Consider the following 27,951-nt stretch of genomic DNA (forward strand, 5'->3'; position numbering starts at 1 on the left):
CGGGGCAGTCAGAGTTCTCTGCTGGTGAAAGCCAGGTCCCACACGAAGGTTTTAGCAGAGATGAGATGATGGGAAGGGAATATTAAAGCACACAGGTAAATCTGCATGGGAGCATGGTGAGAGCCCCACATTAGCTGAGACAGGGGGCTCAAACTCCATGAGCAGGGCCAGCTCCCAGCTCCCACACAACTCCCTGGATGCCCTGGCCAGGATGCTTCTCTCTGGTCCTGGTTCCTCTGGTAGTAACACGTGCTTTTCCTCCTTCTGTTGCTTTTCTGTGCCATCTCTGAACAGCAAACTTGCATCACAACTGCAAGAACACAGAGCGGGATGAAGGCAGACAGGAAGATCTGTGCAAGCGACCGAGGAAAGAGAAGAAGGAATGTCTCTCCCAGCCCTCTCCTGCCCAGGTCCCCTGGCTGGCCTTCCACTTCTGACATTTTCTTGTTAATGCTTCCCAAACAGTAACTCCGTCTCCTTTCATGTTACTACAGCACAAAGAAAGGTCAGACAATTCCTACACTGGGAAAAATTTAATAAGCTGGGTACTCCTACCCTCCTTGCCTTCCAGCCTCTGTTTTGAGAGCTCATAAGCTGCCAAACAGAATTTTAATCTGAAACGTTCACCTTTATAGGAAGGAAACCACATGACTATGGAGACATTTCAGAGGCCAAAGAAAATAATTCCCATTACTTACAAGTACCAAAACCAAAAAAGCTAGGAAAGACAGCAACCCTTTAAGCACAGCACTATGACTGTAAATATGTGTACAACACATTCCTACCCCAACCCAACCTGTGACTTACTGATGCCACGTAGCACCCTCCAGACAGCTTTTCTTCAGCAACACCACCACATTTTTTAAGCCTTGTCGCACTGATTGCTTTAGACTTCTTCTGCAGATCTGTGTTCTGCATTGCAGGGCAGAAGTGAGCTGTGCAAGCAGGCTGATAGCAGATTTAAACAGTGCTAGACAAAAAGGGCTCAAGGGTTGTTGTGGTTTTTTTTTTAATCTCCAAGAAATTAAAAGCCGCATACAGATGCTGTGATAACAAACAAGTTAATTCTGTTTGCACTCTTAGTACAATGGGAGGATAAAGAGCATGATGGCCAGGAAAAATGTCACATGCGACAACTATATGAAGCTGACATAAAAGCAGAAGGCAATTATGTACCATGGTATCTGACTCCATTTATTACTGCTGGTTTGTGAGCCAGAGGGTGGTTCTGCTTCAAAGAACAAGCAGAACGCTTCGCTCCCCCTTTCAAATCAGTGTTTTCTCAGGGCACCACCATTTAGTGTCACTTGAAAGGATATTTATTAGAAACTCTTAATAAGACTATCTATAAATGGGTACTATTATATGTTTCTAGTCAAGCAGACATCCCTGGCAAGCAATGGACACAGAGCTGGACCCAAGCTTTGGGGAATATGGCAGAGGAAAGGAGGGAAGAAAGCATGAAAAGCAAGAAGTGTCTTTCTCTCTTGCTCTTTTTCAAATAAACCCTCCTACCAAGCTTTTTTTGTACATGTGTTATGGAGCCAACGCTGCAAAATTTGGAAACCAAAGCTTGATTCTATCCATTAGCTGGACAATCATGTAGTAGTAGTACATGGTAGTAGTAAAGAAATTGGAAAGAACCCCAGCTTACTTTTCACATTCAAGTAAAAGTTGCAAAGCTGGCCTTGAAAGGAAAAAGACCCAAATAGCTTATGTTGCATAAATTTTACAGGTGATTATAGTGAGGAATCACATAGCCACACTGATGAATAATTATTGGCTGCTACAGGCCACCTTGTTGAAGCTTTTTGCCAAACCCATTCCTTCCATGAAGCCACAGTCTCAGCACAAGTAGCACCCTGTACTAGACAGTGAGAGGAGGGGAGGAAACGAAACAGGAGTTCAAAGAAAGAGCCATGACAGGACTGTAGAAAACAGACAGAATATGCGTAAATTAGAAATAAGTTTTCTGAAACATCCCTCTAGCTGCCTAAGAGATGCTGAAGTCCCCAGAAATAAAGTAAGATCTTACTTTCTTATTATCAGCTTCATCATCTCTGTTTTAAAAACGGGATCAGTCCATGCAGATGACGTTTGCTGCAGCAAAAAGGTTGTACGAGGAGGATGTTCTGTTCTCTCTCTTGAGACATATTTGCAAGCTGAAATTGGACCCATTACGTCCCTACCTCTACCATTTCCTCATTTTATCAAAAGCCCAGCTGTACTGTAGCTCCCAAACCTTGGCTGAGCTAAAAGTCTCTTAATTAGAAGAGCTGGGAGCCTGACATGGACAAGAGTCTGAAAGGATTTCACTCGCATGTAAAAGACTAAGCCCATTAATTCAGTGTTCAGAGCGCAGTCTCTTGTTCAAACTGCTTCAAGTGGCTTCAAGCCAGATGTGGCTCTTTCATGATGAGACAGCACTTGTAGAGGAACAAAGCAGCAAATAAGAGCGAGTCCCAGTAAGCAAAACACACTGCAACTCCGGTGGACTTCTCTCCCAGAGGACTGAGAGGCTTGGCCCCATCCCCGTTTGTAAGGGCATTGCATGGTATAAATGGACATGAGGCACAAAGCAGATCTCAGTCTAACAAGCACTGTCATAACTTCCCCAGTTACAGCTCATCACCACAAACTACTGGGGAAGCAGCTTCATCAGCAAGATGCAGAACATCACTGAGGGACAACTTTGAAAGAGGCTGAGGTCACTAGAGTACTAAAAACCGTGGACAGGTACCCAAAAGTGAGGCCAGAAGAGCTCGCTTGGGTGCAGAAAGATCACTGACACAAGTAGAGGACACAGAGATGATAGGGATGGGCAGTTAATGCTTTTGTCAGGCAAACCTGTCAGGCTTCCCCAGTGAGATGTAGCTAAGCCACCTCCAGCAGCAAAGCCAGGGGCTGTTACCAAAACCTGTCAGGAGACAGGATTAATTTTTCCAGGTGTCTTCTGGCATTACAAGGTAGTCAATGAGTCAGCACCTGTTATTTCTACACCTAGCCTGGAGTCAGGACAATCTCTGTATCTTGGGCTGTTTCTTTCCATCATAAGAACATCTGCAATGGGACACAGCAGAGTACACCTAGCCCAGCATTTTGCCCTCAATGGTGGCTGTAAATGGCTGGTGAGGGAGGAGTAACAGCAGGGCAAGCACAGAGAAAGCGTCCCTGAATAGGTCTGTGAGCTTCCAGCCACTGTCAGTCTGGGGCAATTCCTGAGCCATGTGGTTCCTCCCTCGTCTTCCAAGACACTTGTCCAGACTCCCTTTGAATCCAGATGAAAACACTCACTGTTCACATGACTGTGCTGATAGAAACGGGGTGCCTACTGCAATCAGTGGGTGCTGACAAAGCTTCACGGGACTATTCCAGTTTTCTGGGTATGTGGTTTGACCAGCACCCACTCCACAAGATGGAGTCCCAGCTACAGCTCAAACAACTGTTTCCTGCCACCTTCACACCTGGGAACCGTCACAGAGACTAAAAACTCCTCTCCCAGTGCCTAGGGGGATCTACCAGAAAGATGGAAGTGCCAGCGACACGGGGGCACCAACAGACTCCAATTGCCTTGGCAACCCTTGGTGCATCATGTTCTCTCTCCCCCACCACCCAGAGGTTTAGCTGCCTGTGCTCAAGGCCAGCTCTGATATTGCACAGTCCAGATGTGGGTAGTGTCCAACATCTGAATAACCCGATACAGAGCTCAAGAGAAAGCCAGTCTTCAGGACCTGTGGATTAGACCAGGTATCTCCTGCCACAGAGCATGCTGGGGCCCAGCAAGCAAAAATTCACCTGCTCCTGCAAGACAACTGCCCCAGAGCCTGGAAAGCAAACACAGATCTTCTCAGACACAGAACAGGAAATTCGACTGCCAGTGAAGACAGCTAACATCAGGTCTTTTATTTCTGCAAAGAGATAACTCAGACCAGTCTTACACACACATTTTAACCACCTGAGGCATAAACTGAAGTTTGTCCTGTGCAAAGCTGGGCCAGCTGGATCCCATGGGCATGGCATTCTTTGGGGAAATCATAAGACCTGAATTTTAATCCTGACTCAGCTTGCCATATGGCCCTGGGTAAGTCACGTCACCTGCCTATGCTAATAAATTGTCAGCTCTTCCAATTTTGTTCTGATGCTTGTGACAGCTGGCACTTTATTTTAAGACTCAGTTCCTGGAGACTGATAATTACATGTGAAACTCAAGCATCAAAATAGTTTCAAAGCCTCAAAGCTGAAGAATGAAAAACTTCAACACAGAACTTGAAGAAACTGCAAATTTCAACAAACAGAAGAACAGACCCAAGGTGCTTTTCCTGGTAAAGGGAGATACTACTTTCAAGGTAGCGTTACAGGGTCATGGTTTCTGATTTATTGTCTTGGAAAACTTCTTGTAGCAGAAAGCAGTATTAAGGAGGTAAAGTCATGGCTAAAATGGTATCAACAGCCAAGCCCTTATCTATGTGACCGTGACTACCATGTGCACTTGACAACTTTGGGGTGGTTTTTTTCTTTCCACAGCCTGGTGACAAGGAGGAAAGGAAAGTGGGGAGCACAGCCAGATTTTCCACAGCTGGTCCTTAGCTGACCCCAGTCACCACAGGGCACTGTACACGCACTGAATCCACAGCATTCCTAGCAGTCCTGCCCCAGTGTAAGACAATGAATCAACAGTTAAAGAAGAAGGAAAAAACTAAGCACAACAGGCTAAGTGGTTTACCCAGGATTACAGAGCAAGTCCGGTATTTGTGTCCTGTAGAGGTATAAGGGAAAGTTTTCACTTTCCTGTACCACTGAATTTTTGGTGACATGGTGGTAGAAGGGAATATTAAAGAAAGAATCATTGTAGGTACATGGTAGGTGTCCAAGGTGTACCACAAAGTAAAGTGCTCAGACTTGCTGGGCAGTTTCTCAAAAGACATCTTCCCCTATCTTTGCCTCAGAAAGAACAAAAACACTCCCATACTAAAGCTAAATATTTACGCCGTTTATTTAAACAGATCAGAAGAACACACCCCCTTTCCTTTCTGCTCCTGGTGCAGAAAAAGAGTCTTACAACTTTAAAGGAAGGATGGCACAGGGTGTTTAGGTGTGCGTTGATCATGCTCTCGATGCATACACTGGATGAGACAGGTTTGATCCCATGCGTGAGAAGGCATTACGTAAAGAGAAGGAGATGAAGGGCTGGGGTAAGGGATCCCAGCAGCAGAAGCCTGTTGCTTCAGCAAATAACAAAATCACAGCAAAAGCACGCCAAGATGCAGTAGTACAAAGCATTCATTGCTTGCTCATGGAATGGAAACATCACTCAGGAGCCGCTGAGTAACATTTTAAAATGGCAATAAAAGCTTCACAGGTCCTTATGCCATTTTATATCAAACATATGTCACTTGCTTTGTTTGTTCTACCTCCTTTTCCTTCCCAATGTTTTGAAGGCAAATAATTACTACAAAAAGTGTTTGTTGTAGGACAGTCATACATATACCAGACTTAAAGTACTATGAGATTCAGTATCAAATACACATATTTAAAATTATTATCCTAGCTGCGTACAAAAAGCACATATTCTAAATTCACTGACAAAATTACAGCCATACAAATCTGACCAGGTGAAGGTAGAGCCGAGATCTTGCCAGGGAATGACACTCACCCCCATATCAGACTGGCTCCCACACAAGCTGAATTTCCAAAAGCTGCTCAAACGCACTGGGCACCCATTTGATGGAAATTTTTTTAAAAGGCTCTGCCACCATGCCTGAAAAGGCTGGGAGGAGAGCAGAAAGGAAAGAGCTATTTCTCAGTGTGCTTTGTTCAAAATTAATTTTGCTCTTTCCCTTCTCTAGGAAATTTGTTTCCATTGTTTGGAATTTGTTTGGGTGGTTGTTGGGTTCTCCCTTCCCAAAGGGAATGGCAGGAAAAGAAATACACTGAAAAATTAGAAAAACATCAATTGTTTTGTGAGGCTTTTTTTCTTTAAAAAAACGTAAGAAACCCATACACACCCTGGGCAGAGAGCCTGAAACCAGGTGTAATATCTAGAGCTGCACTTCACTCTCTCTCTTTTAATTGCCTGCACTTGATTGTATCCCTTTAAGGAAACAGGAACGAATCCAGGAACCTTTGTGTTGTTTACTCAGCAGGAGATTAGCCCAGCTTGATAGCCCTGAGCTAACCCATGCTGCAATATCGATGGATGACTTCATCAGGAGATATGCCAGGACGATACAGAGGTATATCCCAGAAACACAGCACAGGGCTCATTCTGAACAGCACCTAAAAAAAGGTGCCCTGCTGCAATTTTCCCTCACCCAAGCTCATCAGAGGAACCCTTCTTTATGACTTATCATACCAACCTCTTGATCTTTGCTAAAAAAACTTGCCACAGAGAAATGTGCTTGATGCACACTCTATGCTCTTATCTGCAAGCAACTTGAGATTGGTAACTTCTCTTTTTTTATTTCAAGAGGTGAACAAATAAACTTCTTAAAACTGCAGTCACTGACGCTTCCCAATTCAACAGCACAACAGAAAGCACCAACACGTGCCAGGAACCATCAATATAATAAGGCTCCAACACAGATCGGTAACCACACCGTACCAAAACAATATTCTTTCCCCCAGAAATTGCTACAAACCCTCCATCAAGCCCACAGGCCGCTCCCCAGCCATGCCCGCCACAAGCCAGTGACACTCTGGAGCTCTCTCACGCTGGCGCAGTGTCACGGCATTGGCACCGCAAACACCGAGGGCGCGTGTTTGCACTGGAACCGCTCCTACTAATCGGGGGTTTGGCTTCGTTGGGTTGTTTTGCTTGGGGAGTGGAGAGAGAAAGCATCAGTTTTTCCTCTAACAATATTTGGGCCAAGAGTTAATTCTCAGCAATTAAAAACAAAATCCAAACCACATTTTTTCCATAAACAGCTAATGGTCTTGGATCTGTCACCGTAACTAGCACGCAGCTGATTTTTCAGAAAATAAAGAGTATGTCTGCAATAAGACGTGACAAATAGCAACAGCTAGTTTTAAAACAATGAAATTTTAAAAATTCCTTCACTTTATAAAGACTTACAGGTTTCCTGCAACTTTTTTTTTTTTTTTTTTTTTTTTTTTGAAGAAGAACAGAATATTGCAACGTCTCATACAATGCAACATAAGGATTCATCTTATATACCACAGCGGCAGAGGAATGGAAAATCCAGCAATATTGTACCCTTCGGCTTCAAGAAGAATAATTCATTGTATTTTCATAGGCTGGAGATCATGCTGCACATCCACAAAGGACATGGTTAGCCAGCCGTGAGTAAACATCATTCACTTAATCAAGTAGAAAAGGCTCTGAGCAGTATCAAGTTTCCCACTGATGCCACTGCTGTTAATGTTCTACCACAAATATGTGGTTGTTAGAGGACAGAAACAATTAGCTCAAGGATATAATTGAGAAAGACAGGATATTTCAGCTGTGAAGAGATAATACAGCCTTTATTCACATTAGCTGAACACTAACAGTGTTGTAAAGTTGGAGGTAGATGCTGCTTTGAGCTCAGCATTCAGTAGGTAGATTACGCCTGGGTAACACCAAGCATGTTGACTGCAAAGTGCTCTGCTGGTGATACCTACAGGCCAGGCAGGTAGGTAGGAGGCAAACAAACTTTCTTTGCCAGCCCAGATGTGGGAAAAGGAGGAGAGAAGGCAGAGGACTTGGCACTTGATGTCAGACGTGCTGGATCACTTTTGATTCAAAGTAAAAGCTGAGCACTGGGAGCCCAGGCAAAGGAGATCCCTAGTCTCTTTTCCAAGGGCTGGTGCAGCGGGCAGGAATGTCCCACAAGGAAGACAAACTCCAGACCTAAGCTGGCATTTAAAGCTCTCTTTAGTCTTTACAAGAAATTACGTAAATCCAGGGCAGCTCCTCAGCTTGTTTAACTGAACGTTGCTGGCGATTTCCTCCTGCCTTACCTGCCCCTTTAGCAAAGGGAGCACTTGTGTGCAGAACAGGTTGTAGCAGAGACAACAACCCGAAGTCAGCACACCATACTCCTGCTGGACTCCTGCCTCTGTTGCTGAACAGCAAAGATGCAACCAAGGAAAACTCAACACGTGACGAGCACCACCTTGGCTGCAGCAGCTCTGCAAGGACACATCAGCAGAAATGCTGCTATGGAGACTCCTTCCACAGCCTGAGGAGCAGCAGAAGCACCAGGACACAAGGTTCTTCCTCAGTGCTCAGGAATGCTGCCACACTTGGTGTCCTGCAGAGAAAATTCAGGCTAAAAGGATGCATATCTCAGTCCTGTGCTGGTGGAGAGCAAGACACTCCAGTATCCTTCAGGTACTTCAAGGGTAAAAATATAATATGCAGAAACAGCCTTTTGTTGAGTAAGTGGATAAAAGGTTCTAACAGATACACAAAGCTTCAAATGCAAAATTGTGGGTTTTGTGGAGTTGCCTGCGTAATCCCAAATGGCAGAGTTGGTGAAGAATTGTCCCCATCACTGTCTTCTTTAAGAATCCAGGAGCCTCAGATAAAACTGGGTGGGGCAGTTGCACATCAAACAGGAGGAAGCAATTCTCTGCAAACCATTAAAGAGTGGGACACAGGATACTGAGGATGTCAGAGCTGTCCATGGGCTGCAGACGTGGCTGGGTTTTTCTTCCCTGAGTTTGTCCATAAAGGACTATTACACAAAATGTCTGGTTTGTGAATATTTTCTGAGCCACAAACAGCCAAAAAAGTATACTAGGAAAGTATCATTACACATTTATGCTGGGAAGACAAGGGTATCTGGAGACACAGTGCTGGTTCAGCTTGGCGGTTCCTCAGCACAAATAGAGGCTGCTTTTTCATCACCAGGAATCACTCTCCAAGCACACAGTCCTCTGCCAAAAGGCCACAGCATTTGGTGCATTTGCACCAAGGACAGTCCTATGAACTGGACTTGGTACTTCAACAGCCAAAGGTCAAGCTTCTCCCCACAAGTATCACTGCCACCAGACCCATAACTTGGGTACCAAACTCAACTCAGACCTCCCTTTGAGTCCTCAGATTCTACCTGTCTATGTAACACCAGAACAAAGATTTTTCTTTCCATCAAGAAGCTGAATCTCCCTATGGCAGCCTCACACCTTGTCTGACCTCAGCAGAAACTCTCCTGGGCTGCTGTTACCTATGCACACTCATCCAGCAGAATCACTGTTCAAGTCTGTCACCCTCTCTAGGCACCTTTTTACTAGTTCTCACCTCTGTTGTAAGAGAGAGAAATAACTGCTGTTACCTTCACGGAGGATGATTTTTCTGCCACCCAACCTTGGGATGCTGAACGAGCAAGGTGTTGACTGCTGCCTCTAGTTGGTTCCCAATCTTGTTCTGTCACTTCTTAAGTTTCCCAACAGCCATCCATGTCCTGAGCTCAAGCCCCTCCTGTCCAGCTGCAAGTTTTCCTCACCTGCTTCAGCGCCCTCTTTGGGCAAAGGCTAAAAGTCCTGTGACAATCCTATCTCACATAGAGTACCACAAGTCTAAGATCACAGAAGTGGGCAAGAACCTTATCTTTGTTGAGTAAGATCCTTGATCTTGCAATCAGCCTCATACAAACAAAAAAATCATAGCCTTACGTTGTCCTCAAATAGCTCCCCCACCACACACACACAGATAAAATATCAAGCCAGAAAGAACATGAGACCACCCAATCCCCTTTCAAAGGAGAAACTTCTTTTTGGTAAAGCACCCACTCACACTGCTTACTGAATACATGCGATAGACAGTGATTTCTTCTCCAGCTGAGCCAGCAAGTTCTTTGCAGCACTTGAAACCTCCTTATTTAGAGGGCTACAGCTGCAGGGGGGTGCATGAACTTCCAGCATCTTTACCTCACCCCAGGAAATTCAGCTCCAGTACCTTGAAAACTGGACACACTGATCTCACCCCCATGATCTTTTCTGGCCTGCATGTTAGCAACAGAACCAGGGGGAGAAGGTTTAATTTGCTATTCTGAATCTGCAAAGGACAAAATCGGTTTGTAAAGATTAACAAGTAGGAATGAATATGGAGAGGATTTCTAGGCACCACGACTCTCTGCAGAAGCTTCTCCATGGCTGGTGCTGTATTGGTTTTGCCCAGGAGCAATATATGGGACCCATGGACAGTTTGACCTTTCTGCAAATGCTATTAAAACAACAAACAGAGCTGAGGCAGCTGGGTGAAGCCAATTTCCAAGAAGATGGTTAACCCATTCTCTGCCTCACAGAGATGAAAATGGCCATGTGCACAGGTGCAGGGCACTTGGTTACCTCTCAGCTAAGGATCTACCCTGATAACAGTGGGGATAAAGGTGAAAATTCACCCCTTCCTGTGAGCTAAGGACGCGTTGGCTGTGCTATGCAAAACACTTTTCCTGAAATGCCAGTGTAATCTGTGCACTGGAAACGGATGAAATCCATGCCCTGAGTAAAGACACCTCTTGGCTGTCTGACCATTGAGGGGGCCACAGGGGAAGTCTCAGATCTAGGGAGTCAACACTCTCACTCCCTCTCTCAAAGGAAAGAGGATTGCTCTGAATGCCCAAGAATTCCAGGATCTCGTACAAGGTATCAGAAATATCCTCTCCCTTTCTCATTTGGGGGGCACAAACACAACAAAATACTAAAAGCCTCGGATTTCTACAAGACAGAAAACTAAAGAATGTTTTGAGCAGCACAAGCCCTGAACTGCTCCTCCAGAAAGAGGGATACGTGCAACCGAAGGGCACGTGTTCCCTGCATACCAGGCACAGCTTAGTGCAGGGAGCAATGAAAGCAAGCAAACTCGGAAGCAGATGCTATCTGAGAGGTGCTTTTGTTCAACTTTTACAACTGTCCTGGGAAAGGTGAAATTACTCGGAGCCGGCAGAAATATTCCCCTCTTTGACAAAAGCTGTCACTGAGTCAGAATTGATGTAGGATTGATAAGCAGCAACACTGATTTAAGATTACAGAAAAGGAGGGGCAGGGGGAGTAGGTGTGCTTATGAGAGATAGTGGAAAATTTCCTGACAAATATTTTTAAAGAAAAATTTCTAAGTCTTCACAAAGTATGCAGCAGAAAATCCTTAGTTTTAATCTAAACAGCTCAAGACATCTGTTTCATAAGAAAACATCCAAATCCCACATATTCTAAGCATGTACTTTTTCCCCTTTACTTTTGAAAATGTAACCACTGCAGCTATTACTCTAAATCGACAGTTTCCCAAATCAACAAGTCACTAGAAATAGTTAAGAAACCTGCAGAATCACATCAGAACAGAGAGCAAATTTCTTCAATTCAACAAAGACATTGGGTGATCCAAACCGAAGCATTAACCATCTGTTAATTAAGCACCTCCAGGCTCTTGAAAACCAATGAATAAATTTTCCTTCCTCCATCAGAGGAATAAGAACCGTTGTCTGCGGTAATATACAATGCCACTGCACTCAGTGAGTTCTGCTGTGCTGCTTTAAGGCAAAAGCAGGAAGTCGGAACAGAAAGTTCCTAGGGAGAAACTCTGCTGAGACACAGCAAACTCCTTCAGACTTCCTCCTCAAATAATTTCTTGTCCAAATGAGACAGTTTCTTTCCTCCCCTCCACCTCATTGCACAACCTTATTTTCCCTCTCTGCAGGTGTCCCCAAATACCTCGAGCGGCAGGGCAGTATCGCTCCCCTTCCCTGGAACCAGCAGTATATTCCACAGCAAAAGCTAGCGGAGAATGAACCCTGCCACTGTAAACAGAGTATCAGAGCAGGTCCAGGCTAGGAGGTGTGGTCTGCAATGATCCCTACGCATCTCATCCCCTTTCCAGCAGAGGCTAGTAGCCATCGGTTCAAAAAGCTGCACAAGAAAACCTGCCATTAATCTCCCAAGGTAAATTCCTTGTAATCCTGCCTTGCACACAGCTGTGAAGAAGGGCTTGTTTCGGAGCTTCCTTAGGCAAGAGGGGAAGAAGTGGTAAGCAAGCAGATGATCCCTTGTCTCATGCTGAACTTACTTACCTTCCCTGAGAAACCCTATTTGGGCTTGTAGGTAGCTCACTGCCTACCTCCCATCCGATTTCAACAGGGCAAACTACCCCTGTGAATCCTGCCTCGAGTCTGATTCCACTTTCACAGAGCTGGCAACCTGTTTTACAGAGAAGCACAAAGAGCTTAGGAAAAGAGAAAGGCAAAGCGTAAGGTAACAGTGCAAGGAGCGTCTTTCCAAAGCACGGTAAAACACACCCTGGGGGTGGGTTGCACACCCCAGGAATTTCTCACTAAAGCAGCCAGAGATGCTACGCTCTATCCTGCCACTGACCAAAGCGTCCCTTGATCCCACAGCACCACCGAAAGGAAGCCAAGCCACCCCTGCCTGCTGACAGCTGGAGATACTGAGGGGGATTTGTCACTACGGGGCAGCTCCAGGACCTCCAGGCAGCATGAAGTTGCCCTCAGCTGTGTCAGCTCCCACTGGTTAAGCCTGAGGACTTCTTGGAAGGGGACAAAGAAAAAAGAGAGCATGTTGAGATCCTGGCGGGCTGGCTCTTCATCACCTGGTATGGTTTTGCCCCCTTTGCTCACCCCTGCCCCAAATGCCTCTTTATGTCAGCCCTCAAGGATAATATTTGCCCAGCAAACAAGCTTTGCCATACAAGTCATGAGCGGGCAAGCCCAGGCTCTACAGAGAGCAAAAACCACTCTTCCACCGATTCCCACCGAGAAGACTCCAGCTGGTGTCTGAACAGCAGAGACTTCATCAACCTGCAAAGAGAGGAGCTGCAAACAGCCCCATCTCCCCAGCAGCAAGCAACCATAGGACCTGCAGAAAGCAAAGGTAAAATACATGGGGAAGCACCCGCCTTTAAAACAGTTATTTCAAAACCCAGACTAAAAAATGGACATGAAGACTACTATAACCCGTCATGTTTGTCCTTAATACAGGTTTAACAGGGCCAGTGAGCTCCCTGAGCCATCTGGGAGGGCTCTGTGCTGCTGGAGGGCAGCTCTGCTCCTCTCAGACCAGGACGACCACCTCTCCACTCCTCACACACTCAGCTTTGCCTCAGCCCCAGGACCACACATCCTTTGGGGCAGGCAGTGTACCTGAGGCAAAAAGCCCCCAAACCCCATACCAAGTGAGGTACCTGTCTCTGAGCAAGAGAGTTTACTCACCATTTTGTTTACTGTTGCTGCAGAGGTGATGCTTAACACTGAACCATAGTCTCAGCTAGGATGCTGCTAGAACAGCACAAATAAGCAAGCAAACTGCTTTTCTGCACCTCGCAGCCCGTCTCATCTCTAATCTCCTCCTGGGGTCCTTTATAAAGATTCTCTTAATACTGACCAGAACAAAAAAGCTTATCAAACACACAAAAATAAATAGCATTTTGGAGCTATGTTAATGAATCCTTAGCATTACATGGATAAAGGTCAGGAAATACAAAAAGTTACGGTTCCCATAGTAATGCTAATTCAACCATACTGCACATCCTGGGTGTTTAGTGGTACACATGGAAAAGAAAAAGGCTTCATTCACCGAAGCCAAAAAGGTTTGTGATTAAGTAAAGACACTTGAATACCACCCCCACACACGCAACAGTTATTGTTCAGAGATGTGGATTTTCAGATCGAATTGGATTAAGCCAATCTAAGCATCATTACAGCTCCCCATATCTAGGGCAATAGTGAGAGCTCTCAAGCATGATTACAGACTGAACATTATTTGCCCAGCCTGAATAAAGGAAAAGGATCCAGGCGTCAGAATGTGTTGAGTCACCAAACTGCAGTCAGCACCGACTCTGCACTTGGATGGTGGTAAGGAGAGATGGGAGAGAACAACTGACCAACCTCCCCCCACCCCTAACTAGTAAATGTTAATCCATTTCTAGAAATGCTCATTTCTTTGATACAACTTGAAATATCCCCCTGCCTAATATCCCACCTCTCAAGTCTAGAAACAGGTTGTGAATGAACTCCAGCCGTGCTGACCTCTCTCCAGCACAAATCTGTGTACTGCTCTACTCTCTGAGCTCCTGAGGTCTTATCTTCATGCTTTACATAAAGCCCACACCACTCTTCCTAGAGGAACAGCTACAAGTGGTCCATTTGCATTTAGCAGCTTCGACTGAGCAACCAGATTTGCATGGGAAGCAAAAGACTCTTTTCTGTGCCATAGGAAACACATTAAATCAAAGGGGTTTGTGCATCTGTACCAGAGCAGGGGATTACTCTTCTGGCTGTGTGTCTGGGAGGAAGGAAGGGTAGAGCAGAGATCTCACAAACTCCTTTAAGAGACAGTGAGGGTGAGGAAGAGGGAATGCAGCTCTGAAGTACAGGAGCAAAGTGTGCAATGGAAGAAACATGTACATCAGGGGGGGGGGGGGGGGGGCATCTGCATGTGTCCTTTTTCCCTCCAATAAATCTGAATTCTTCTCCTGGGTCCCATGCTTTCAGACAGAAGGGCACAGTTCAGGACAACACACACCTTTGAACTTCAAAAACCTGACAGGTGAAGAGAGAGGCTCTGGCAGAGCTGCTGCGAAGAGGTGCTCAGCCCTGCTAGACCCCAGAGCAGCCGCACAGCCCTGCTCAGAGGGCACCGAGCTGGTGGAGCTGCTCGTGAAGCAACATCGACCCCAGAGTCTGCAGCAGGACACAGGAACACACGGCAGAAGTCCTCTGCCCCCAGGGTTACTGGGTGGCTGTGCCTTCACTCACACACCTCAGGGCTTTGCTGTCACCATCCCTTGGGGTGCACTCACCTTCTCTTTCAGGCTCCAGCATCAAGTCTCCACGTTTTAAAGAGGCTTTGCAGCCCTCCCCACAGCTGCAATGCCTGGCTATTCCTCCGAGCTGCACAAATGCCAGCCGGCATCTAGCCACACCTGCCAAGGGTAACAAGGATTTGGTCACGCTTTATCTTATCTAAGAGATGATGACGCTCGTCTTTCTTCTTGGGCAAAGCTCAGCAGCTCTGCACCTGCGAGGAGGGGAGCTGGGCAGATGCCAGGAGATCAGCCTGCAGCGGTTCACACCAGAGCAGGATGGCTCTGCTGGCCTGCCCCACAAACAACTCGGCATTTAGTCCACAACCAAGAGTTATGGGGAAAATAAGGCTCGGCAGTATCTACGCATCTCATCTCACCTTCACCTCAGCTGCTAGTACAGGCATACAGCTCACCTTCCCTAGACACAGTGTAGCCACACCAGTCCTTGCCAATAGATAAATCAGTCAGTTTTATTTTACAGGGAGTCAGAACATTTATCTGGAGAGAAGACTTCAACATCCATCATGCTGACAACCTACAGGTTCCCTACAGCTCAAATTCCCAGATGGAGATGAGCTCGATTTCCTCCTCTTCATTTTACAGAGGGGAAACCGAGACAGGTAAAAGCACTACTCTTACTCAGCAAGGTTTTCCTGAATGAGATGGAGAGGTATCCACATACTGTAACAGTGAGGGCCACCAAGTTTTCCTGTATTACGCATTAGATCTGCCTCTCCACACCTGCACCTCTCCCAGGCTCCTGCTACGCCCAGCCAAGGGCTCACAGCTAACCTGTGGTCTGCTTCTAACCTGCCTTTTCCAGAGGCTGGACTCACCTAGCTATGCCCAGACATAGCTGGATTTTTCGCGAAAGGTTTGCTTGCCATAGACTAAATGACATATTTAGACATTCCACAATTGTATTTTTAACACCACACAGCTACCAGTGCTACTCCTCCAAAGGGCTGTAGATATCCTGCTTGTTATTCTTTTCAAGAGCTTGAGATAGGAAGCAAATGAACAGCCAGACACTGTTACCTTGCTTGTGCAGCTACAACAACTGGAGCCTTCACTGCATTGCTTTAGCCCTCATCCAGCACACATGCTAAAAAGCTAATTCTTTCAAAACGCTGCAGAAGATGTCTTAAGAGCTCTCCCCTTATTCATACTCTCATCTCCTCTTCAGAAACGCAGGTTGCCTCAGCCCATCATCTGCTGTGAACACCAACATCTTTGCATCTGCCAGGATCTTACCAGGGTCACAAGCTCGGGCCAGCCCCCTGCCCAGACAGCGCAGGCCTACCACAGTGCAGATGTCAGGAGGTTCACGGCTCCCAGTCACATTTTTAGAGGTCTCCTGCCATCCTCAGAACAACACAAACTTTTCCTGAGGCCTTCAGGTATATGTCATCCTCAAACATCCCTCTGAACCAGGCAGTCCCTTCTGCATAAATGGGGCCATTAACGGGTGCAGAAAAGTGATACCAGCACAGAGATTAAACCTACAGAAGCAGGGACAAGAGCTCCTCCTTCAGATGACATATCTGCTAAATTAACTGCAATCACACACTTCACTAGATAGAAAGCAGGGATATTACAAGCCTCTTTGCTCTCAATCTTATTACTTGACAGATTTTCCTCCAGTTATGCCAACCAGAGGAGAGCACTGTGCCCTTCCAGAGCGTTGTACCATACCCCGTGTCCTCCAAAACAAACCTGTGATTAAAGTCACAGTCTCTAAGAGCACAAGACAGGATTAGTTCCTGCTGTAGTACTCTGCGACACATGGTTAACAGAAAAAAGGGCTTCCCAGTCATGCTACCCCAACTCAAATGAAAGCCAACTAGGCTTCATTTGAAAGTTCACAGTACCACAACCTATGTACAACCCACAACAGCTATTAACCTGAGGTTTGGCACCATTTGCTCCCAAGGCTCACAATATTTGTTATTCCACTGAAGTCCTGCAGTTAAGTGAACTACTGAGACTCAGGCATTCCTGGCAGCTTATACAGAAATCTCCAAGACAATCAGAAATCAGCATGAGAAAGCAAATTAAGAACATAATTTTCAAAAAAACCACTTATGTCATCCCATGGCATTTTTTTTTTTCTTAATGTCTGGCTGAGAGTTTTTAAAGCTTCAGGCTGGCAAACCTTTTGAACATATGGCCTGAGGAGAGCACATGGTGCTCCTTGCCACAGCACAAGCACACAGGGAATACTTAGTGGATCCACCCCAGTGCTCCTTGCACAGCTGCAGAGATCAGGTTTGCTTAGCAAAATTAGGTCCATGCATAGGGAAATCCTTCTCTGTGTTAGCCAAAAAATTAAAGCTTTAGGATGCAGGATGGAGAAAAGAGAACACTGCTAGAGAAATATTAAGAGGGATAATCAGAGCATCAGTAACAGCGCCCTTTCAAGCCTCTGGGCTATGAATACCTCAAAGGATACACAGTGACAAAGGATAGAAAGCTTTACTAACTGTTACAATTCTGCTCTTTTGGCGCAACAACAAAGCGGATCAGATGTTCAAGGTAAGACAAGTATTTCCACCTCAGACTTTATATGGACAGCAAGCGAAGACCTCTGGCAGGAACAGGGAAGACGCTGCTCTGCTCAGTGGAAGACAACACATTTGCTACAGCTGAAGGTTCCTGCCACTGTCTTTAAATCTGAGATGAGTTCCTGCAAGCAGGCAAGGAGAGGTAGGAGGATCTGGTCCCCAGAACAGCCTTATCAAATCAAAAAGATTTAGACAGCAAGTAACATGGAAATTATTTATAGAAACCAAACCTAGCTTATTGTACATAGGGATCAATATCTGCAAAGCTCTCTGACCATGAAGAACGTTGTGCATGGAGCTGTGCCCAGAGCATTATGTCACCACTGACTGTCCTCATCCCATTAGTTTATTCTCCGAGGCTGCCTGGCAAAGCCACAGACCCCCAGCACTGCCTGTGTCCTGCTACAGACAGCCCTGCATGGAGTCCCCCTCTGCAATACCATCTCCAGATCAGTAGATGGTAAGGTCTTAATTCATTAGATACATCAAATCGAGGTGGGGGGAGAAATTTTCCTATTCTGTGGTGACAGAAAAGCCAAGCAGCCTTTCTGATCGGAGAGTTTATACTATCCAGCATAGCTTGCCACAGCAGAGAGACCAAGAGAAGAGTGATGCTCTGTAGAATTAGAACATTGTTTGCGCAGCAAGGTAGCTTTGGAGAGATTTCATACCATCTTATGAAACACCCTGAAATTTCATGCCTCAGGCCTCGTATCAGTCTCTGCAGCAGGATGCTGTGGTAAGGAGAGGATTCTTCCACTCCAGCCCATTGCAGTTTCTCAGAACCTCCTCCAGACCACCTGAATTGCCCAGTGAAAGGACAGACTAGACTGTTTATCTGCTTAATCTAGAAAAGCACCTTCCGTAGCACTCAGGAGATGTATATATATATATATGCATCTGTATATACCCGCTTACATGATCCTCAGAAATAAATACAGCTCTAGAACACAAAAAATACGATGCACTGCCTGTGAACCTGGGTAAGGAAAGGCAGGAGTTACTGGTTTTCTGAGAGCCCCACGATGCACAACAGCCATCATCTCTATCAGAATAAGCAAGGACTCAACGGGTCACGTCTAAGTAAGCAAGCTGTGTTTGGACTGTCCTGCCTCCTCAGGACATTCTGAGCACAGCCATCTCAGAGTGCGAGGCTGGCGATCGCTGGCCTCTTTTCCCCTTGGTTGTTTTCAGGAAGTCCTGCAGGAAGGACCTGAGGTTCAACACAAGTTTACCCGAGTGCATCCCATGCACACGGGATGTTAAAGAGAAAGACACTGCACTCTTAGGAGAGGGAAAGCTCTGGTATTTTTTCCTTCTGAAGAGGAGACGCAGCACTAACGCAGCTGCCATAGGGACCTGCAGCATCTTTACTGTGCAGCATCATCTGCACCTGGATCGTGGCAAGAAAGAACGATGCTAAAAAGAGAGAAAATAAAAAGATCTCCATTCAGATCCAGCATGCAAGACCAAAGCCTCTGGCCCTCATGGCGAAGGAGCCTACAGACTTCAGAGCCCCAGAGGAGGGGAGATGGTGGATGGACCACACCCGGGGGCGCTCCCCAGGATGGACCCCTCAGGAGCGGCAGGTGGGAGAGAAGGCGGCTTGGCACGGGAACGTGGATCCTCCATGCCCGTCCTTCGCCGGCCAAGGACCAGACACCCGGGGGCGAGCAGGTATGTTGCTCTGGGCGGGTGAGTGCCCCCCCGCAGCCCACTGACCCCCCCAGCCGCAGGGGAGGGACCGGGGGTGCCGACGAGGCGAGGGCGAAGGCTCCGGCGGGGCCCTTCGCTGTGGCGGCCGCTCCCCAACACCTCGCCGCGGGCCCTGGCCGGCTCCCCGCGCCCCTGAGGGGTCCTGCCCGGACGCCGCCGGCCCCACAAAATGGCGGGGGGCAGCCGCCCCGCTGAGGGGCCCCGCGCCCTCAGCCCGCCCCGGAGAGCCCCTCACGCCGCTTACCTGAGCCGGCACAGGCGGAGCGGGCACCTGCGGCCGCCCTGCCCGGGGGAGCGGAGCCGCCGGCAGCGCCGGCCCCGACCCGGAAATGAGCGGGGCGGCGGGAAAACCCGCCGGACGGGCACCGGGCTGGCACCGGGCTGGACCGCGGCCGCCGCCTCCCGCCCCGGGGGGACGCAGCCACCCCGGTCCCGAACACACACCGCCGAAGGCACGAACCCCGCCGGCGGCCGCCCCGCGCAGAGCCGCGGGCATCGCCCCTGAGGCGTCAACTTCGGCGATCCGCGGCACCGAGCTGGGGGCTTGGTTTTTGCTGCCATTAGAGATGACAAAGCTGCTCGCTGGATCAGCTGCATGCTGCAGCATTAATCACAGCGCTTCTCCCTGTCCTGGGAGAGCACCGAGCGGAGTAGCTTTCTACAGTTCACTGCTGTTAGAGGACTGGAAAAAAGAAAAAAAAAAAGAGCCCAAGCCCTGCAGCCCCTCTCAGACAGCTGCAGTAAGGAACGGGGGGCAGTGTGATTTCCCCGGCCCTGCAGCACCCCAGCAGCGATGCCCCCCCCAGCCCCCCGGTGCCGGGGGTTGCCCCAGGCAAGGCTCTGGCCGCCTTCCCTCTGCCTCACCGGCTGATGAAGGGAGGTGGAAGAGGCAGCATTCCATTTCCACCAAAGATGCCCCTGATTTGGAGAAGTCTCAGATTCGTGGATAACTTTTTATTAACCCTTTCGCAAGTACCAAGCACCTGCAGTTCCCAGAAGGTGGTGCTTTCTCAATGCTTCCTGGAAACCAGCAAAACAGAGGCTAATATCATTCAGGGCATCTTGACTTGGGCCAGAATGCACCATTTTTCACCTCTACAGCAGTGCCCCCCATTCATCCCATCCTGATGTACGTTTACCCTGACAGGATTTTAAACAGGATAGGGCCCGGCGAAACAAACCCACATCATACAGTGCATTCAAAAAAATATTTAATAAACCTTTAAAGGGCAAGACAAGCAACCTACCACAGCCAGGTAAGTATATTGAGAAAGTTTTTATTAGAAGGTATATTTCTGCTAAAATAAATAGTTACTTTTTCTTCAGCAAAACATTAGGAAAAAAAGAAACAAGAGGAAAAAAGCATAAACAATTTAATACTGAACTTTTAAAGTGACTGTGAACACTACTTAATGACATTGCCGTGTAAATACATGACTTGTGTATGCTATTGCTGGTCTAGTTGCTGCTCTGACATCAGTAATTTCCACAGGATCTCTACATGCATTGTGTGCTTAAGGGTCTTCCCCAACTCAGTGACAGCAGTGGAGCCCCAGACACATTACGCACAAAGAGCTGCTTTAGGTGCTGTTTTCAGAGAAAAGAGAAAACCCCGGAAGAAAGAGGTATTTATTTCAAAGTTATGTTTCTAAGTCTTTGTTTGGAACTAGAGGTTTCCCCTCCCTGTGCAGGAGGGCTGATGTGGATGCAGTTAGAGATTGTGCTAGCAGAGCTGCCTGCAGGTTGGAAGCAGAGCCCTGTCCCACCGGTAGGCACAGGGAAGGAGGGAGAGGAGAGCGGAGCAAGTACTGCTGCATGGGGAGAGGCAGAGACGCAGGGACACACAGGCCAGGGCCCACTGTAAAGGCACAGCGTGTTGTTTGGCACAAACGAGCTGGCTGACGTAACAGCCAGGTGAGGTGGTCCACTGTCTCCTTGATTTAAGGGGAAGATCAAAACTTGAGAAAACTGTTGGCAAGGCCCTCTGACTCCGGCAAGGCTCAGCCCTGCCACCCACCACCTCTAGCGTATGTTTAGCAGAAATGGACCCCTAAGGAAAACACACACATGGAGTTTTAAGTATTTCTCCCACAACCACTCCGGCAAAAGTGAAGGCTCTTCTCAGAGGAATGCATGAATTACTAGATTAGTTTTTAAAAATGGATTAAAACACTGGGGAATATACCAGCAGTACTAGGGACACCCCAGTGCTGGCAGACAGCAGATTCTCTTTTATTCTCTGGTCTGAGTGTTTGCAGGTACAGAACCCTCCAAGAAGTCATGAGAAAACAATTCCTAGGTCCTATAGATAGTGGTCAGAAGGGAATTATTTTCTCCTACCCGTTGAAAATCAGCTTGCAACAGTATTGGCAGTAAGGCAGGCAGCAAACCAAACCCAACATAGCACACACAAACTGTGGCCTACAGAGCATGCCATAGATATGGACTGTTGTACAAAACATAAAACAACTCTACAGTGTTGTACAGGTTAGGGGCTGGTTAGATGCACAAGAAGTTCACTATTAGCCTTAAAAGCAGCAAGTAGTATCACAGGAAGAAGAAAAAAAAGAGTGGATTCCTGAATGCACAAATGCTTTATGGGAAAGAGTGGAAACAGCAAGGGTTGGGACTCCTCCAGAGTTCAAGTGAATGCTGTAAGGACAGTTGGACATGGACTGGAAGATGAACAGAGGTCCAGGAGCCTGACCTCTCAACCACCAGGCCCTGGCAACTACCCGCTGGGCTGCCCAGACACACATCTTGCTGAAGGAGGGACTGACTACTGCAGACCTTGTTCCTAAGAACTTGAGAAGTGTAGGTTAATCAGTGACTGCTGCCCAGGAGATAAACGCATGCCATGAGGTACATGTAAAACAAAGGCTTGAAGAATTCCAGTTAGCACCATTGCAACAAACCTCTCCATATCCAATCCAGAGCCTATCACGAGGTTTTCAGGGATTTTAAAGTTGGGTCTGATCTAGAAAAGGCAGTACTGCATAACAAAAACCTGTTCTTCAAAAGCAGCCAAAGCCCTTTCTCTGCATCAGCAGGCAAGATGATCTTCCCTACTTTCTTCATCCTTTGCAATCTGTGATGAATGAGCAGCAAGAATTTCAAGCAAATGTGTGAAACTTCTCTTAAGGAAGAGGAGGGTAGTTTGAGGTATTTTTGACAGATCTGCAGTTTCTTTATCAGAGCTTAAATCTATAAAGCCAACAAGCTATCACCCAACAGCCATCGCATCACTTGGGGAATAAAGACAGGTGAAGAAAGAGTTAACACGGAGTGGTGCCTTCCCAGTATCCGTTCACACCCTGCAAATTAGCATAGGGAAAACAGGAGTTTCCTCCCTGAAGAGTTAGACCTTTATATTTAAAGCCAGGCTCTGGTTTGTGGTTACAGTTTGAAGTGTACAAAAGCTCCCCTTTGAGGGGTTAACATAACCACCTAAATGACAGAGGAGGTGAAACACAGAATGAAAGTCAGGCCCTTTTACCAGGCACAGCGGTTAGCCTCTTGAAATGCACGGACCAGAACCAGCAAGCCTTTTGGATCCCAGCACTGGAAGACAGTGGCACCAGCCCAGTCAGTTCTGATGCAAAAGGAGAACAGAGGAGATCCAGGGGGATAAGGGTGCCAAGCTGCAATTTCTTAGTACACTCTGTTGCCAAGAGAATTTTGTTTCATAGTTTAGTGGTTTACATAATCACTCAGTAGTTTTACCAGTCCAGGAAGAAGGGATTAAAAAAAAAAATAGTTGCATCATTTTCTCCACCCATATATTAACACAAACAAGGCAGAGTCAAAAGGGCAGCAGCTTCTAAGCACAAGATTTTCCTTATCCAGCTTTGCCCCTCACAGATGTTTTGCTTCTGGATGAAATGCCTTCATCTCTTGCCACTAAATATCTGTATGTTCTTGCCAATTGCTTGTGTGCGTCAGGGACGAAAGACATGCATTTGGCAAACTAAGCAGCTGTGCCTGTGCCATTCCCCTAAAGGAGGGAGCCCAAAGTAGTGGAAGAAATCCCCCACCAAACCACAAAATAAACCCCTTTTCTCAATTCCAATTTTCATCAAGTTCACCCTCCTCCCACTAACTGACAGTAGCTTATGGCTGGTTCACTTCGATTAGAGTTATATCCATCTAGCAGTAAGCTGCTTCTACAGGCTTTAGACAATCACAAGATTGACTTGTTTTATCATCCAATATTCCTATTCTCGTTTCAGAATCCTCCCATTTTTTCTCTTCCTGTAGCGACTTCCCTGTTTCCTAATTGCCTAAACTACGTGAAGCTTAAGACTAAATCTGACTGCGTAAGTGCAGGCCTGCTTCATAAGCTATGCAGGCCCTTGTGTTACATAGGTGGGTTACATCCAGAAAGGGCAGTGGGGTGACATTGAGTCCCAAGCTTGTATTTGCTCTGGCATCTCCCAGACAGTTGGTTAGCACCACAGCTGCCCGGTCTGTTGCCTCCTTACTTGCAATGGCCACTGCAGAAAAGTCCTGATACTTAGCACAGTCTCCACCACAAACACCAAAACCCATACCCAGTGCACAGTTGAGCTGGTAGGAAACAGCACCCACCACCTCACTCAGACTGCTCATGCAGATGTGCTCAAACAGATTCACTACTTCCTCCAGCTATTAGTAATAATAACCCTTCTGGGCTTATTTTCCCTTTCTATATCAAAGGTGCAAAAGAGAGTCTATTATAAATCACTATTCCATGCATAGGCTATGTATCAGATTCAGATACCCTGTCCTGCTCCCCCGCAAAGACAGCATATGTTTGCTTTGGCCAGTTGAATATTGTTTGTGCTAGGAGAGGTAGAAGACGCCTCATGCAGCTAGACATGCTACAGAAAAAGATACCGGGAGCTGGTTTGGTGTCATAGTGCAAGAACTTAAGCTGAAGTACATGCAATCCCCACAGGAAGCCACGTCTCACCCTGTGAAGAACAGAGTTCATGCTTGTGCGCTGCAAGTCACAACCAGACCAGCACCAAGAAGGCAGTACCTTACAAGGCACAGTCCTGCCCTGCTACAGATCCATTAGCTCTGGTGTTTTAAGGGATGAGGCAAAAGTAGCCTCTCTTCCAAACATGCTGCATCTGCACCCACACTCCTAACTTCACTTCCACTTCTCATGCTCCTGCTACTGCCAGCTGAGAGCTGTACCTGTGAGCCACGACATAAGACAGGCAAGCGGTGAGGCTGGTATAGCTACAAGCCTAAAACCTTCTCACTCCAAAGCTTCAACATCCAAACTCTTCAAGCAACAGAGCCAAGCCCCAGTTTGGCAGGAGATGCCTTCTGTATCACCCACTTGGAATTCCCTTCAGTTGTACGGTCCCTTAAGGAGCAAAGCCTGATCCCCGTCAGAGGCAGCCATTTCCCCAGCACTCGCTGTGACACTCCACCACAAGACACACAAAAATAACATGCCCTGCACAATCTCACCTTCCTACAAGCACTTCACATTGCTTCAGCTGCTAAGCTGATCCCAAGATAGTCAGGCTGAGCTTTTCCAGGGCAACCCCACACTAATTCCATTCACAGTGACAGCAATGGGGCCTCAAATTCAATGTTTCCCTGGAAAAAAAAATTCTACCTAAATTACTTCTTTAAAATAAACTCAGTGACTTACTTAACACTCAGAGTTCAAGCTGCAGCAGTTCTGTGAGGACAAAAATCGAAAAGGGAGAGACCAGGACAACATAAATCAGGGTAAACATGTAACTTTTCTACATTTCTGCAGTTCCAGTGCAGTCTGAAGCAGGGCCAGCTCTGGCTTCCAGTGGGGATGCAGTTAAGGGACAGAGGAAAGGATGAGGCTTCAGCAAAGAAAGTCAAGAGGAGATTTGAAAGCCATGAGAAAAATTGGTTTGGCAAGAGGCTACTTCAGCACAAAGAGTTAAGGGATGTCAGATGATTTAAGGAAAAACAAGACTCATGCTCTAAAAAACAAAGGAAGCTAAAAGCTGTGTGAACTTGAGAGCGTCATCTACATCCTGATTATTTGGCAGTAAAAAGCCAAAGGCAATTCAAAGTGCATTATTTGGGAGAGCCCAGCTGAGTTTGCATCAGCCTGGTCACAGGCAGTGCCCAGGCCTCAACACAAGCCTAGAGCAAGGTATCAGCCCATGTGTGTCTGAGCACAGAGATCCCTTGCCTGGCCCAGTGGGCAAGAAATGGTTACAGTCAATTCCACCAGTCTCCATCCTGGGGAAATCCCCCTTGCAGCATATTCAGGAGCACAGGGCAGCCTGCTGCTGAGGGATGAGACTGGTCCCACCCTACATCCGCTCCCCTTCCCACCCACCCTCATCCCCTCATGGCAGCAGACTCAGAAGAGTGGCAGGCACTCTTTGGCACAGTCTAGAGGTGGAAGCTTGATCTGAAACCCTTCCCGAGGGAAGAGGGAGGCCTGCATGTCCACGTTGATGCAGAGTAAGCCCAGCATGAGCTGGCGCTGGTACTCCTCCCACTTCATCATGACATCAGACAGGGAACGGTTGCTTCTCATCCACATAGGCAGTGCTTCACCACAAGGTGACGCAGAAGAAATCGGCAAGCTCTGGGGCCCTCCAAGCTCAAGGTGATAGTAGAGCCTGAAAGACAAATGCATGCAAAGAATTCAGTACATGGGAAAGCTTGAGCAGGTCACCAGACCAGAGCTCCAAAACCATAGAGCTCCCTTGTTCTACCACTGACTGCCTGGTCACAGAATCCTTCAGGTTGGAAAAGCCACTTGGGATCATCGAGTCCAACCCTCAGCCCGACTCTACAAGTTCTCCCCTACCCCACGTCCCCCCACAGCTCATCCAAACGGCCCTTAAACACCCCCAGGGATGGGGACTCCCCCCTCCCTGGGCAGCCTATTCCACTCTCTGACCACTCTTTCTGGGAAAGATTTTTTCCTCATGCCCAGCCTGACCCTTCCCTGTGGCAGTTTCCAGCCGTTCCCTCTTGTCCTGTCCCTGATCCCCTGGGAGCAGAGCCCAGCCCCAGCCTCTCTGCAATGTCCTGTCAGGAGCTGCAGAGAGGGATGAGGTCTCCCCTCAGCCTTCTCCTCCTCACACTGAACACTCCCAGCTCCTTCAAGGCTCCTCACAGGATTTATTCTCCAGGCCCTTCCCCAGCCTTGTTGCCCTCCTCTGCACTCACTCCAGCACCTTGAGATCTCTCTCGTATTGAGGTGTCACTCTCGTAGTGAGGTGATCTTAGTCATCAGTCTCTGTGTGTGCCTGTTTTTTCCCCCCTCGCATCTCTTGATTATTCTGACCATGATTTCTTGTGGGTAAGAATCACCCCCTTGTACTAGGATCCAAATCACAACTGGGACCCTCTGTTTACTACTGTAACACACAGTTTCCCATTCTCGTCCCAGCAACGCAGCCTTGCCTCAGCCTCAAGCCATGGCCTACTGCAGGGAGTTCAGTTCAGAAGCACAGGCACACATGCAGACCCAAAGCACTGTCATCTGGAAACCCTCTGGTGTTTCCTGGCCACTCTAGTGCCCCCCACCCTAAACCAGGCCTAGATCTTGAGGCAGAAAAGATCATTTGAATACAAGGAGACCCTGGGCCTGCAAATGCCATGCAGACAAGCACCTTTGTCTTCTACCATGGAAAGAGACCATGGAATAAGCTAGCATATTGTTTTAATCAGACCTACATCTTCTGCCCTATTGCTACAGTAACAGCTTCATTACAGGGTCTGCCCTGTAATGAGAAGAAGGATGGAGACTCTGTGCCAAGTCTATCCAACAGTTAAGGAAGCCAAGAGACCATGGAACAGATTTGCATTTAGGTTGGGCAGTAAATCCTTCTGGTCAATTTGTGCCTTACTTGCTCTGCTCCAGTAGAATAAAGTCTGTAGAAGTCAGAAGGTGAAGAGGGAAATGGAGGCTCCTCCAGACCAGTGCTGCAGAGGAGAGCAGACATACCTGGCTGAAAGATGGCTGCCCAGTTTCTTCTTGGCTTTCTTCACAAGATAGTTGCAGATTTCAGTCATCTGCTCCCTCATCCATCTAATATCCTCTGGGATATCTGGGAGCCATTCCAGCAACCTGGGAGAAGACAGAAGACAACCATTAGTTGGGCCACACAAAGGACAGGATTAAAAGAATGCCAGTTTTGCCTCCTATCAACAGTTACTCATTATTTTTAGTGACAAACGCATTAAGAGACATTTGCAGTACCATTCACAGAATTAAGGGGGAGAATCTGTGAAGGCTGAGAAAAGCCCATGAACTTATTCCTTCCATTTTGCATCTGCACTTCCCATATTTTAAGTCTACCTATCACAAATTATCTCCTTCCAGACACTTTTCATAGGGTATTTTGTACTGAGAACAAGTCTGACAGACCCGTCCTCCCAACCATGTAAGTGTAGAGCTGGAGATGGCTGGGTCGCTCCAGAGGGGATCCACCTCTTGTGTGGTTCCTACTTTCATCCCCACACTCCCAGTTCAGCAGTCTCTCTTCTCTCCAGGCTCCAAAATTTATCACCATTTTCTAGGGCAAGTTCCAGCACACAGCCATCTTCCTTCAAGCTGGAACTACTAACTGTAGCTAAATGACAAAGGAAGGCAGGAAAAGCTTGGGTTTTTTTTGTCATAGGTCTCCTAAGCGCCAGGAACTCTTTTTCCAGGAACTCTGGTACTGCAGCGTTAGAGAGGATCCTACTCTCTGTCCATTCGTGCCCCACCAGCTACATCAAACCCTTCACTGCACTGAGAACACCAGCGAGGGACCAGGCAAAGGCCTACCTGACAGTGAAGGAAACTGCAGACTCCAGAGGCAGCATATAGGGAACCATCATTGCTGTGGCCACACGTATAGGCAGCATGTTGGTGATGCCAGTCAAGAAACTTCTTCTTTCAGCACAAGCCTCCAGAAGAGCTGAAGA

At 47.3% G+C, this 27,951-nt stretch overlaps 2 protein-coding genes across 4 annotated transcripts in view; both read right to left on the reverse strand.

Annotated features, from left to right (window-relative positions):
* Positions 1–19,356, reverse strand: part of CRACR2B (calcium release activated channel regulator 2B) — a 48,063-nt gene extending 28,707 nt beyond the window's left edge. The window contains exon 1 of one of the 3 annotated variants that reach the window (XM_074918271.1): positions 19,280–19,356. The gene's annotated coding sequence lies outside the window, so the exon portion shown is untranslated. Of the gene's footprint in view, positions 1–11,649; positions 11,726–13,160; positions 13,261–19,279 lie in introns of those variants that run through there. The other 2 variants (XM_074918273.1, XM_074918272.1) reach the window with 2 other exon arrangements.
* Positions 19,357–20,229: 873 nt separating this feature from the next.
* Positions 20,230–27,951, reverse strand: part of PNPLA2 (patatin like domain 2, triacylglycerol lipase) — a 31,147-nt gene continuing 23,425 nt past the window's right edge. The window contains exons 7-9 of the mRNA XM_074918717.1: positions 27,812–27,944; positions 26,987–27,109; positions 20,230–25,649 (exon numbers count right to left, since the gene is read on the reverse strand). Coding sequence (XP_074774818.1) covers positions 25,385–25,649; positions 26,987–27,109; positions 27,812–27,944 — 521 coding nt within the window. The 3' untranslated portion in view covers positions 20,230–25,384. The remainder of the gene's footprint in view (positions 25,650–26,986; positions 27,110–27,811; positions 27,945–27,951) is intronic.

Source organism: Athene noctua, chromosome 14 (genome assembly GCF_965140245.1).
Source record: "Athene noctua chromosome 14, bAthNoc1.hap1.1, whole genome shotgun sequence".
Lineage (NCBI taxonomy): Eukaryota > Metazoa > Chordata > Aves > Strigiformes > Strigidae > Athene > Athene noctua.